Source organism: Excalfactoria chinensis, chromosome 1, assembly GCF_039878825.1.
Source record: "Excalfactoria chinensis isolate bCotChi1 chromosome 1, bCotChi1.hap2, whole genome shotgun sequence".
Lineage (NCBI taxonomy): Eukaryota > Metazoa > Chordata > Aves > Galliformes > Phasianidae > Excalfactoria > Excalfactoria chinensis.
In genome coordinates this window covers 136,624,450-136,637,973 of record NC_092825.1, presented here as the reverse complement: position 1 = coordinate 136,637,973, position 13,524 = coordinate 136,624,450, and the positions used below count along the sequence as shown (strand labels likewise).

General features: G+C 45.4%; 1 protein-coding gene across 1 annotated transcript in view; it reads left to right on the top strand.

The window, feature by feature from the left end:
• Positions 1–7,014: 7,014 nt before the first annotated feature.
• Positions 7,015–13,524, top strand: part of UBAC2 (UBA domain containing 2) — an 89,884-nt gene continuing 83,374 nt past the window's right edge. Inside the window, exon 1 of the mRNA XM_072342183.1 lies at positions 7,015–7,159. Coding sequence (XP_072198284.1) covers positions 7,129–7,159 — 31 coding nt within the window. The 5' untranslated portion in view covers positions 7,015–7,128. The remainder of the gene's footprint in view (positions 7,160–13,524) is intronic.

Genomic DNA, 13,524 nt, shown 5'->3' with positions numbered 1-13,524 from the left:
ACAGGACAGCCTCGCCAGGTAGCACAGATCATTTAGTTGCATGAACTTACAGGGAAAGAGACCGTGGACACAACATACAAGGCAGCAGGAATTCTTGAGGATCATTCACCAACTATTCTTTTGCTACTTTTCTTTATCCCATTTCCTCTGTTTTTTAGTTACTGTTCCACTGTGTGCACACCAGCTGGCCTCGGTCCCACTGGTGTTATCATTTTTGCCAACCACTCTTGCCGTGTCTCATCCTCTGAGCTTTTTATGGGTTCTTCTTCTGCCAGTAACACATTCAAGGCCTGACAAGTTGTGTAACTCCAACTGTGCTCTGTTTTTCCCCTCATCTCTTGCTCCACCCCATGCTAATTCCTCACATTCCACCCAGCCTTCTATCACCACTCCCTTCTCTCTTTTTTTTTCCCCCAAGTTAATATCTTCTTTCATGCCATTACCATACACACAGAGCAAACACAGCCTCCCACTTCATGTTAACTACGTATCCCCCCCCCCCCCCCACATTCCTATTTCAAAACAAACCAAAAATGCTGCAGAGCCCATCTGTGCCGTGAATCATCCCAACTATAATGAGCACTTTCCATCTGCCTCAGTTTAGCCTTGCACTGGTTGGAGTCTTAAAGTTCAGAGTGCACCAAACTCCACAGAAATCAATGGGACTCTTTCGAATCAAGAAGGCCTTGACAAACAGCCATGGCCTCCTCAGGGTGCCCCGCCATTTTGTTCCCCAGTGACACAGAGCTATGGCTGCCTCAGGTCACCCTGATGTGTCCCCCACTCAGCTTCAGTCAAGGAGTTGTGCTCTTTTTTACTTCCTATTAATTAATTAATTAATTTTTATTCCTTTTAATGTATAGGGTTATTTACTGATCTTAAGTGCAAGTACTTGAGTATTAATCCCCAAATTCCCGCGGCATTTGCTCCAAAGGGGTGCTTTACCTAGACATACTTTTCATCTTTTGATGCTGTGACCCACAGGCAAAATAGTTTACCTGCAAGGAAACATGTATTTTCTGGGCTTTGTATGACATCCAAGTACAGCCTAGGAGGCAAAGGATTAATTTTTACCCACACATTGCCAGCAAGATCCCTGATGCAGAATTCAGCCCTTGAGCTGCTTTTCCTGTGCATATAAAAACATGGGTTCTCACTCACACTGACTGGATAACATGTTGAAATCATTACCTATTGAGACCCCAACTATGCTATTCTGGAAGGACAGAACTGCACTGAATCTGGGGATCAAAGCCATAGGTAAATGGCTGAAAACACCTTTTCAAGACACTCTGAGATATAAAATGAATCAAAGCATCTTGTCCAATGCTCTTGTTGGTGCTGGAACACTCCATGACAAGCGAGCATCTTCCCAAGAGCTGAGGTGTGAAACCAGTGCTCTGTGGGCTGCAGGCAGGATGTCAACACATCTGCAAGGCTCCACTGCCCAGACACTGGAGGTTTTTGCTTCTAAAATCATGACAGCTTGAAATTCAGCACTTGTTTCTCCAGTTTAACATCCCGGTAAATTCTTTCAATGTGGCTTAATGTAACACCTCCTTCCTTTTATTTATCATACTTATTTATTTATTTTTGTGGATAATAAGTAGAAAATAGCATCATCTCCCCCTCGTGGTGTGGGGAGAGGTCTCAGGGAGAAGAGAAAAAGTCCCAGAGGGAAACGTGCTGAGGGCAGGCCTAGGAAGCCCCCTGTACCAGGAAGGCCTGCTTTGCCCAGAGGTGATGCCTGCTGCAGCTGCCTCCCCATCAGCAGAGCTCTCTGTGGTGACACCACCACTTCAGACTGTATTTTGCATTTAATTACTTCTACATTTCAGGTTAAGACGAGATCTAATACCCAGTGTTAGACATCTCACTAGCTACCAGAGGTTTGGAGCAGGAAACAGAAAATGGTCCACGCCGGGACAAGTGTAAAGTAGCAGCAAGAAGAATTGTAATCATGCTTATAACAGCTCTGCTGAATTTAAATGTGATTTATCAATGAACTGTTGTTTAGGTTTTGTGTTTTTGTGTTTTGTTTGTTTGTTTTTTTTCTGATTGCAATGTAAAGGCCCTGGCTGGGCAAAATATTATGCTTTGTGTGATACAGATTTCTTTTGCATCAAATTTGGCCACTGTTCACATTTTTAGGGAAAAATAAATAAATAAATGAAAAAGAAGCTCCCGGAATGCCTATACCCTGAAGGCATACTGACTTCTATTGCAAATATCATGCAAGTACATTTCTGGGGTGAACATTCATTAACTTCGTGCAAGTTCTTCTGAGAGATCATTGTATTCCAATGAAATCACATGAACGAACTCAAGTATCCTTTGGAATGGGTAATTATAGCCCAGGGGAAAAAGATGTACGATTCCTTCATGTGCAAATAGAAGTAAATGCATACAAAGCAATGCTACTGGGGAGAACTTCCTAAGGCTTTATCACTTCTTTGGCTCTATTACCAGTGTTAAGCTACCGGCCTGATAAAATCATGATGTGGGTGGCCACGTGTTCTCTTAAACACAGATTTGCCTCTGAGTGTAAACGTGGCAGATTAATAACCTTTACACCATGTGGGGAAACACAGATTGCACTACGATGTGGAGCGAGAGGAGGAGGATGTCTGGGAAATATGGATAGGTATCAAGGAGGGAAAAAAAATCCTTAGCAAATACTCCTCTAAGTGTCTTTGGCTTTTTTAAATCTAGTTTTTACTAACAGTCAGTTTCAACACAGCCACACCGGCATGCAGGAATGCAAGTTGTCTTCTGCATTTTAAAGGCTTAAATCTTTTGCAATCCCTGTTAGGTGTTTTGGGTAGTTAAGCAACATACTCCAGATCACAAAGGTACTACTTGGCATAAATTCAATCTGAAAAAGATGGCTTGTGCATGAACTCTAGCGTGCATTACAGGGTATAGATACGCAGAGTGTGTTGCTATACTTCTTGTTATGTGTACTATATAGTGCTACACATCATATTTTGCCCTTCTAATGGATTCCTTCATTGAGTCTCCTGTGCACTATACTTAAATCTAATCATTTCACTGATGCTTACTGATCTGTCCCAATTTTGCTTGTAGCAAATTAATGTCCTTCAGTTGAGTGAACTAAAATCCAGTGAGCTGCTCAGCCAAAGACAGTTGGAAGTGTGTATCTGTAATACGAGCGTGAAGTCTTGCCTAAGTAAGTCCAATAAAACACTAACATAGAACATTAAACATAAAAGCTGAGATCAATGTCATCAATTAAGAAATATCAGAATCAATTTGCCTAATTCTCTTTTAATATGTTTGCATTAGGATCTAGTTCTGGGTTACGCTACCTACCATATGCTCGTGTTTTTTACAGGATCCTGACCTTCTTTGAAATAAATAACCTGGCTCCTGTGACAGAGAATGTAAGGATGACAAACCTGAGGGAGTGTTTTACTGATGTTCAAAGACAAAGCTGCTGATCAAATGCTTGGTGCTGCCCCTAAGTAGGTTTGGGAATGCAGAGATGCCAACACCTGGCTGCACTTACTTTCAGTGCTTAGGAGTTGATGGCCAGCTGTTAAAACAGAAGTGATGATTAAGAGTCAGGCTAAAACTATCAGTAGGTACATTCAGTCCACAGAGATAAAATGTGAGGAAGAAATCAAGGTTGCCTCTATGTGTCCAGGTAAGCACTTGTTCTCAGCTTTTATTTATTTCCTTATTTATTTTTGTGCCTCCTGTGTGCACATCCTGCAGGACATACTGCCATTGCTGTTCTCTTGTCTGCGTTTGGAGGGGCACAGCACAAACCTACGAGGAAGCAGACGCAACACATTTCTGGTGATTTGCTGGGACAAAATAGGGATAATTGTTGGAAAGCAGCTGGGGATGGAAGTGAGCAATGCAAGGAGTGGGAGGTCGTGGCTGCCGGTGACCACCAGCTGGTGACTTGGCTCTGCTCCAAGTAAGCCAAATCTCTTAAGCACTTTGTACTATGACTGCATCCCATTCTGGGGTCCTAGGTGGAAAACAGGAAGGTGATGTTTGAATTATGTTTGAGTTATGGAAAGAATAGTTATCCACGTATTACTATTATTACACATCCACATGGAGCTCAAGTTCATTCCTGTATTTGCAGAACAACTCATTCCAGTGCCTAAATCCTTAACAGGTAGAAAACATCTGAGAATTCTTTAAGTTTTTCATAATAGTATGATGTCAGTATCAGAGGGGAAAAAACCCAATGTTCTTACCTTTATTTTTTCTTCCCTGTTTTCCTTTCCTTTGCATGCTCCTCAAGAAACACCTAGTAGTTTCTCCTTTAGCTACTCCATTTCTGCTCACACTAATTCTAATCTCAACACGGAAAGAACACATCTAGAAAATGTTCCACATCTTCAATTTACAGTAGAAAAACTGTTAGTGCAACAGAATGAACCCACTGCAGTTTAAGAGGACAGGCAGGACTGCTGTGCTGCAAAACATTATTCACTTCCAAGGGACTGAGAGAAATTCTGCAGTCTCGGAAGGGCACAGGATCAATTAGGCTGATTTCAGCCCACTGTATCTCTCTGCCTTCTTCCCATCCTCCTCCTCTCACATCTCCTCCGCAGAGTATGTATGGCGTACAGCTTTCTTCTTTACGTTCTTCTGCAGCTGAAGACAAGGGTTGGGAACTGTTAGTTATTGAAGAAGTTATTGAAATCATTCGGTTTAACCTTAACCTATTTCCAAGCATAATATTTCCAGTAGCTGTAATAGCTGCACATGCTGTACTATGAAAGCCACAGAAACCTCAGACACGAGGGACCATCGCCCAATGAAGCTGCAGAATTCTGATAGCACCAAGTTAAGACAGCAGATTCTTGTGTGAGGTGTTGCATTTCCATCCTGTTCTACTCTGCCGCTACCCTTCATTCTTCATGGCAGGGGAGCACCTGACTCTTGGAGATTAATTAGTAATTAAGAGTTGGTTTAAAAACACAATGGGTTCAAAGAAGAAAGAAATCCAATCATATTCGATAAGAGGAATATAATTCCTGTCTCCTGGGATTTGATTTGATTTTGAGCAGGATATCTAAAGATGTTTATTTTGAACATACCAAACTGACCTCGCTAACTAGATGTAAAAAACAAATGCAGATATTTAAGCTGACATTTGAGCAGTGTCAAAGCCTTCTAAGCTTGTTCTGAGTAGATTAGCAGATAAGTGCTAGCTTTCCTATTCTGGGATATGTTCCAAGGCAAGCACGAGGACTGACAATTTCATTTAACTCCAAAGTGGACAACACTTCATATTTAACTAATGCAAATCATTTGCATAATTCTTACGACAAGCTATCAGCTGGTGCTGCCAACGTCAGCAGGAAAGCTCTCTTCTTTAATGAAGTCTCTGCTTGCTGCTGTGTCTGAAGGCAAAAGCTACATTTCCTGTACCATTCAAATGGTACACGAAAGTATAATTATTAGCACTGGGTACACAGTCAAAAAACACATTATGCATCTTATCTGATCTAATCTCAGAAAAGAATCTTCTGTTTTTGAAACAGATACGTTTGATGATAGATCCTTAATTGCTTTATAGACTCAGCAGTATATTTGTAGGCTTACATAAAATAGCACAGAAATCCAGAGCCAGCTCCCAGTATCCCAGCTGTACTGATAGATCTGCAAGTATGTATTATGGTATGATGCTGCACTACTGCTTGCTACTCACTCAGTATCTGTCTGTGATAGCGAGTCCACAGAGCTGCTTTCAAAAGAGAATTCAGTGTCTGCCCAAACTCAGCCTTATTCAGCAGAATATGCATTTAAGACTCTAGGATGTTTAATGACTCTCATCTCCATCCATTACCAGTGCTGACCAGAGAAGAATCTCTCTAATATGACATGATATGGGAACATAAATCAAGGGAAAACATCAAAGTTGAGGCTCACGGTCCAGTGTGCTAAAAAATGGGGCTTTGGGGCCCTCAGTTCTAAGCTCACAGACATCATCCACTTTCTTCCTGACACTCACATCTGTGACACAGAGCAGAGCACAATCCCTTTCCAGTTGCCTTGTATAACTGATTTCATTAAGCTCGGATTTCTGTGTAGACTTGAACATCCCACTGAAATCTGGTGCCCCAGTAGTTTCTGCCTTATTATACCATGGTTGTATGAGACTGGGGGTGGATTCAGGCTTCGAATGAATCCTGGTCTTCTGCTGTGGCCTTAAGCTGTCCCCTGCTGCTGCTTGTGGTTTGGCCTACACCTGCCTTCTGATTCTGTCCACTTCCTGGGCTGCAGGTTAATTAACACCATGTACTTTGCCTGTTTTGGTTACTGTATATCCCATTTTGCTAAACGGAAGATGCACTGAGATAAAAGGGCAAAGCTCCGGGGCTACCAGCACCAGCAGGACATGGGGCTGCTAGAGTGGGTCCATAGGACGGCCATGAGAATGATCAGAAGACTGGAGCATCTCTTCTACAGAGACAGGCTGCGGGTAGGCTAGTTCAGTCTGGAGAAGAAAGGCTCTGAGGAGACCTCATGGCAGCCTTCCAGTCCAGAAGGAGCCTACAGGAAAGCTGGAGAGGGACTCTTTATCAGGTGGTGTAGTGATAGGACAGTGGAGCACAGCTTCAAACTGCAAGAGAGAAGATTTAGGTTAAATATTTGGAAGCAGTAATTCTTTGCTCAGAGAGCAGTGCTGGCACAGCTGCCCAGGGAAGCTGTGGTGCCCCCATCCCTGGAGGTGCTCAAGGCCAGGTTGGATGGGCCCTGGGCAGCCTGAGCTGGGTGGGCTTTGTGGTCCCTTCCAGCCTAAACCACTTGGTGCTGCGTGACGGCTGTACAGACGATACAACCCCCGGACACCCCCGCTCCCACGGTCTCAGCGCCTTACGGACCGCCTTGCTCCCCGATCCTGACCACGGGGCCAGCTCCAGCGCGCCCCCGCCCGGCTTCCCGCCCCCTCCTCCCCGTCTCCCTCCCGGCGGTCCCGGTAGGGGGCGCTGCCCGCTCGCTGGCGGCGGCGTTTGGCCCGTCGCGGCCGCCTTACCCGCGCGTCCCCGGGCCCGCCGCGGCACCGCGGGGTTCTCCCGGCCTCCGGGGGTTCCGCTAGCGGGGCCGGCCGCGGCTGGGCTCCGCCGGGCCGCCGCCATGTTCACCAGCACCGGCTCCAACGGGCTCTGTGAGTACCGGCCCCGCCGCTGCCACCCGAGAGGAAGGGGCCGGGGGAGGGCGGTGGCGACGAGGGGTGTGCCGGCGTCTCGTCGCGGCGGGCGGACGGCCCCTCTGTCGGGGGACGGGACGGGGCGGGACGGGGCCGCGCTGCCGGCGGGACGCTTCGCTTCGGCGGCGCCGTGACCTCCGCGGCGAGCGGCCCGACCCCGCTGCTGCGGCGGGTCCTGCCTGTGTGACTGACTGGGGGGGTGGGCAGCAGGGGGAGGGCTGGTGACGCCGTGCTAAAGTCACGGTTCCCGGTGGGCGATTGTTTCCGTGCCGTAGAACTGCCCTTTAGAGGTGCGAGACGATGTGTAAAGCTGTGAGAAAGAACGTGGCGTGAGAAGGTGCCTGGTTTGGCCGAGTGGGTGGAAAGCCGCGGTCAGCGCTTAGAGGCTTCTCAAAGGGGTCCGTCCGTAGGGTGAGTGGAGAACTGCGGGCATCAGAAACATCCGTGCTGGGTGAAGGGCCCGGCGGAGATGCTGTTGTGCTGGTACAGTGTACATGTACAGTGTACATAGTTCAACCTCCTTGTTCTTTTCTCCAGTAAACTGGTACAAAGTGCGCTCCTAACAAACTCACCCCAGATAAGACAACCAGACACCAGTCAGATTGCAGCACATATGATCGTGGCAGGTCAGGCCGAGGGCTCCCGTAGCCCAGCGTGCCACCTCTGGGTGCCTTTATAACACCTGTTGTGTTCAGTTTGAGCCGTGTGATGGTACAGTTTGGGAAATCTTGGTTATTTATTTACTTATTTATTTATTTCCCAGTCATGTATCATAGAATCACAGAAAGGCCTGAGTTGAAAAGGACCACAATGCTCATTTAGTTTCAATACCCCTGCGATGTGCAGGGTCGCCAGCCACCAGATCAGGCTGCACATCCAGCCTGGCCTTGAATGCGTATCGTAGGTCATTTAGAAACTGACCTAGTTGTTGGTTTTATCTGTCTCAGAGTAAGAGTTTTAGTGTCTTCTGACGTGTCAGAAATGCCAGTGGCTCCTGCATTCTGTCCCATTGACTTGTTGTCATGCCTTCCAGCAGAGCTCTCATCATTAACCATGGCAAAATGAACCACCAGTGACCCCAGAACTCCATTGGGTGTCGGTAATGTGAGTCTGAATGGGCCCCTTAGGCAAAGTGTTCTACCAGTGGTGCCCGAGGCAGTTTTCCAGGAGCAGGTGTGTAGTGGTTTGGCCCATTCATCTTTTTTAAGAACTTCTTTTTGATTCTGAGACTTCATATCAGAGCTTAAGTAGTTCTTTAACTCACCTGAAGTTCTTTGGTTCCTGTGCATCATGTTTAATCCTCATCCCAAAAAGACATGGTGGCTTCCTCTTATCCCATTTTAATACTTTGGGGAAGGAGCTCCTTGGCTGCGTGTATGGACAAAATATCAAGTGCTAGTGAGTAAATGAGAAACTAGCCTATTTTGATTTCAGTTCTGTATCTGTATGCGCAGACTACCGAGGAGCTGCATTTCCCAAGTTTCTAGACCAACACTATCAGGCTCACTTAGTCTGAACACATCTTGCTTTTATCCTGTAAGGCGATCGGGAATACTACTATTGACTTTACAAACAAGGTTAGCTCAGCTAAGCTTTTCTGAAGCTTACTTATATCCCGTAACTGTCCTGATATTTGTTATTCTCCATTCAGGGTAAGGCGGTTGTTGCATTATTGAGAGTCAACGGTCCTAAAAAATATCATCTCTGTCTAGGCACAGACAGAGCCACTGGCTCCTTTTGTTACTCAGTCTTCACTTGGGTCGATGGCCAACTTTTATTTGTGTTAATGTACAGCTGCTGTGCTGAGCAAACAATAGTTTTCAAGCTTGCTAGTAAGTGCAAACTATTTCTGTGTTATTTGCCCCGAGATAACTTTATGGATGATCCCTGTGCTATGGGTGCCAGCAGATGCTGCGCTATGGTAGGTGGCCATGCAGAGAAGTTCCTTTCATGGCCTGGCTCTGTAGTTCAGTAAAGAGTACAATCAACATTGGAAGAACATTCAAAACTTGTAAGTACTTGGTCACAGATTCAGCCTCAGATATTACACTTGAGCTTGACCACTTTTGATCAACTTTGACTTTCTCATAAATAATGCTTGACTAGTTGGGCCTGTATAATGAACTCCTCGACCTTATCCATGTGTTTTCTGTGGAGCTGTCTGGTGGCTTTGAACAGTGCGCTTTAAAGTAGTTCTTATATAGAGTATTTCTCTAGTGCGGAGTATCATAGCTCAGTGCTTTTTAAAATCATGTGTGTAGATAGAGATGTTCTTGAAAAATGAAAGGAAAGAGATATGGATAAAAGCAAACCCCACCAGCAAACAAGCGATCCGATCCCAGATGCCTTCAAATAAGTAGGACATTTGCTAGGAATGATATGCTGAATGCCTACCAGGCAGTATCAGGTATGACTGTGCTGGGAACCGATAGCACACCTACTAGTTCGTGACATGTGATTTTGCTGGGGGAGGTGTAAAAAATAAACACAACTGGTAGGTGTTACAGCTGCAAGGGATGGAAATCAGGGGAAAAGGGAGAACTCCATTTAAAAGGATAAAGACTGCACACATTAGCAGAAACTTTCTGTTATCTGGAGAATTGGAAGGATTGGTATAGCCCTGAGAAACAAAAAAGCTCATATAGAAGGCTCTACACAGACATACCGGAACAACTCAGCGGGAGCTGAGCTCACTTGTAAGGAACCCTTGTGCTGTGTTTCAGCAGCGTGTTATGACACATGGCCTTCTGGAGGGGCTTCAGAGCTGGACTGTGGTGCTAGACTTGGGCTGGCTCCATCTTTATGGTTTTAAACTGGAAGAAGGTAGATTTAGATGAGATATTAGGAAGAAATTCTTCACTGTGAGGATGGTGGGATGCTGGATCTGGTTGCTCAGAGAGGTTGTGGATGTCCCCTCCCTGGAGGCATTCAAGGCCAGGCTGGATGGGGCTTTGAGCAACCTGGTCTAGAGGGAGGTGACCCTGCCTATAGCGGGGGGCTGGAACTGGATGTTCTTACAGGTCCCTTCCAACCCAAACAGTTATATTATTCTATCTGTCACATTTTGCCACGTCCCATAAATAATGATACTGAAACGCTGCAGTGGCTCAGCAGAGGTCAGCATGAGTGTATCAGCACTGGTGTGAGGCTAGCTGCTCCTTGCTGCAGTGCTGCTGTGTTCAATGTTGTCCATGGGTATGTATAGTAGAAGAGTCAGCTGGAGCTCATCTTTGGTTTTAAGGTAAAACCAAAGTCTAAGTTTAAAGCACGTCCACTTGCTACACCTGAAAATTGTTTGACTGCTTTACCTACTGTGCACAGAATGCTTTGTGCAGCAGCAGGAAGGCGAGCTCTTTGAACTTACATCTAAGGGTTTCCTCTAACACAACTTGGGCATTTACCTCTCTGTGAACTTTGTGGTGCAATGCTTGCAGTTGGTTGTATATCCCCAAGGCAGAAGCGCAGCGATGTGCTCTTCAGCTTGCATTACCTGAAGTGTGCTGTGTGCAGGCATTAGGAACATGATTAAGGTACGTAAGCTGATGCTCTGTGATGTGACTAAAAGAAAAAATGGAGTATGTATTGAATATTGGCTTGTGTGCATGAGTTTTAGGCAGTCTAGTGGTATCTGGGAAAGCAATTTAGCTTGTATAGCAACGTGCTAGAGTGCAACACGGTGCAAAACATGAGCTTGAGTCTGAGAACTGTGCAGCCACAGGAGCTCAATTAGCCAGTCATTGCGTGCTGAGAAAATATGGCTGTTGCACTTTTGCCACAGAGCTAGCTAATTTCAGACCGCCTTGGGGATCCGTGCAGCACAAAGCTGTAGCTGTACCTGATGTCTCCAGCGCTGTATATTAATAGTAGTAGGGTAATACGCTCTGTGGCTGGGAGGAAGAAGAGACTGCTCAACTAGATAAGCACCGTTTCACTTTCTATCTTTTCAAATGTTCCATTTAAAACAAAGATTTTCTTTCCTTCTTTGTAGCTGCTGTAGTTTGTGACTTTCTTCCTGCCAAATGTGTTTCTGCTGTAGGACTGAAATCCTTTGGTCTTTTGGAGCGTAAGCCCAAGCCAGGTTAGATTTTTCTTGCCGTGTATAGTGGATGTATGTTAAGGTTCTGCACTAAGTTCGTAAACTTCTGGTGAAAATCCATTCCTGTAGTGGCACTCTTATGACTGCATTCACTTTCAGACATCAAGATGATTAACCACCAGAGTATGCCGTGACTTGGCAATCTGAGCAGAGCATCCCCTTCCTATGCCTGTGCTGTGCACTTAGGGGCAGGAGTTGCTCTTGTGAGCCAGGATATTTCATTCAGTCGTATCATCCTTGCTGGCAGCAGTAACTTCAGTATCTTTGCAGGGCCCTCTCGTGTTGCGTGTTCTATTCCAAAGGATGAGGCACTGGAAGGATAATTACAGCGGATCAGCTGACCTAAAAAGTGATCACTCGGGAAAGTTCAATCCTCACAGCTGGTGTGCTGTCTTGTGACATCTTCCATCTTCCTCCAACAGTATTACACGTGTCGGTATCTCGTGTTGTCCTCCCTCTGTAGAGTGCTCAGGTTTGCTCTCAGCTGCTGTTCAGGGCCCAGTGCATGATGATAGCAAAGACAGGCTTTACTTCTCAGATCTGATACAATGACTCCAGTTTAAAAAGCCATTACACATCATGTTTCTTCTGCAGCTCTGGTGTGTGTTCACTTGGGATCTGCAGAGAAATGTCCTGAGCTAACCTGAGCTTCTGCAGCCATGGCCCATCAGCTGGTGCTGGCAATGAGGTCCATTCACAAGTCAGCACTTGAGTCTTGGGCCCAGAATAGCAGTCTAAGGGGTGAAGCTGTTCCCTGAAGAGCCATTCTGGAACTGCAGCTTAGTCTTGCTGCCTCTTTTGGTATTCTCAGCTGCTGCGTCACCTCACCAATGAGTGCTGAACAGGCAGGGAACAGGAAAAACATCTCAAAAACTCTGTTACTGCTACTACAGCTGTCATGTTTTTAATGCAGTGATGGCTTCTGAAGCTGCGACGTGTGCCATCAGCCTCCCCCTCTGTGACAGATCACAGAATCCTTAGAGTTAGAAGGGACCTTTAGAGGCTATCTAGTTCAGCTCCCTTGCAATGAGCAGGGACACCACAGCTAGATTGGTTAGCCCAGGGCCTGATTCAGCCTCGCCTTGAATGTCTCCAGGAACACCTCTTGTTCTTCAGTTCTGTCCTTTGAAAGTGGCAATGTCAGACAAGAAAGTGGTAGGCTGTGATGCTTGCGTGAGGGATTACAAGGGTAGTTTTGGGGAGAACTTCTCCAGTGTGCCAGAGAAAAGCAAAGATCTGTAGTGAGAACTGGTTTTACGCTCTTCATTGTGAAGCCTTGGCATGCTTCAGTGGTGTTACAGAATAGCTCTGCTCACTTAATGAGACCTCAGTCTGTTGCAGGAACAGTGCTGTTATTGCCTGTTGCTTGGATGAATTGTCACTTAAAAGGTGCTTTGGGATTGCAAGTGTATTCCAAAGTCTTTGAAGATAGTATTTGATACATTTTAGCCTTTTAGCTTTTCTAGGTCAAAATGAGAGTTTATCTTTTCCTTCTACATTCTTTATGTGATGGAGGCACTGTGTGTTTCCCTCCACATGCACATATTCGTCAGTGCTGCTGAAACATCTCATCTGAAACCTAAAGGGAGACTGTGGTAAAATGAGATGTTTGCACTTTTGGATAGGGTTCCGTGAGTGATTTTAAAACACATACGAGTTAAAAATGAACTCAATATGATAATGTATTGTAACTGTCTATTAACTGTGATATATTGTTAGGCACTGGAACAAGCTGCCCAGAGAGGTGGGTGAGTCACTGTCCCTGGAAGTGTTCAAGAAACACTGAGATGTTGTACTGACATGGCTTAGTGGGCAACACTGGTGGTAGGTAGACAGTTGGTCTGGATGATCTTGGAGGTTTCTTCCAACCTTGGGGATCCTGTGATTCTAATAATGATCTGATGGCATGGAAAATTAGTGTGAAATCTAAAAGCAGGTATAAAACCTGTGTAGGAATATAAAGCCACGGAGGGATATCCAGTGATTTGTTTACCGTGTTTTTTATGGTAATGGGACTGTTTCGTGTATGTGATGGGATTGGTGAGTTCTTGTAAAATGTATTTAAACTCATTCAATAATGTGAAATGCCAACCATTATCAAACTTTGGTTTAGGAATGTCCACCACTGTGACTACTCTAATGGGTCTGATTAGTCTTGGCTTTCAGCTTTCTGTTGTATTCTGGTTATAAAACTGACCTTATCGCATTAAGAAGTATTATCTAAGTT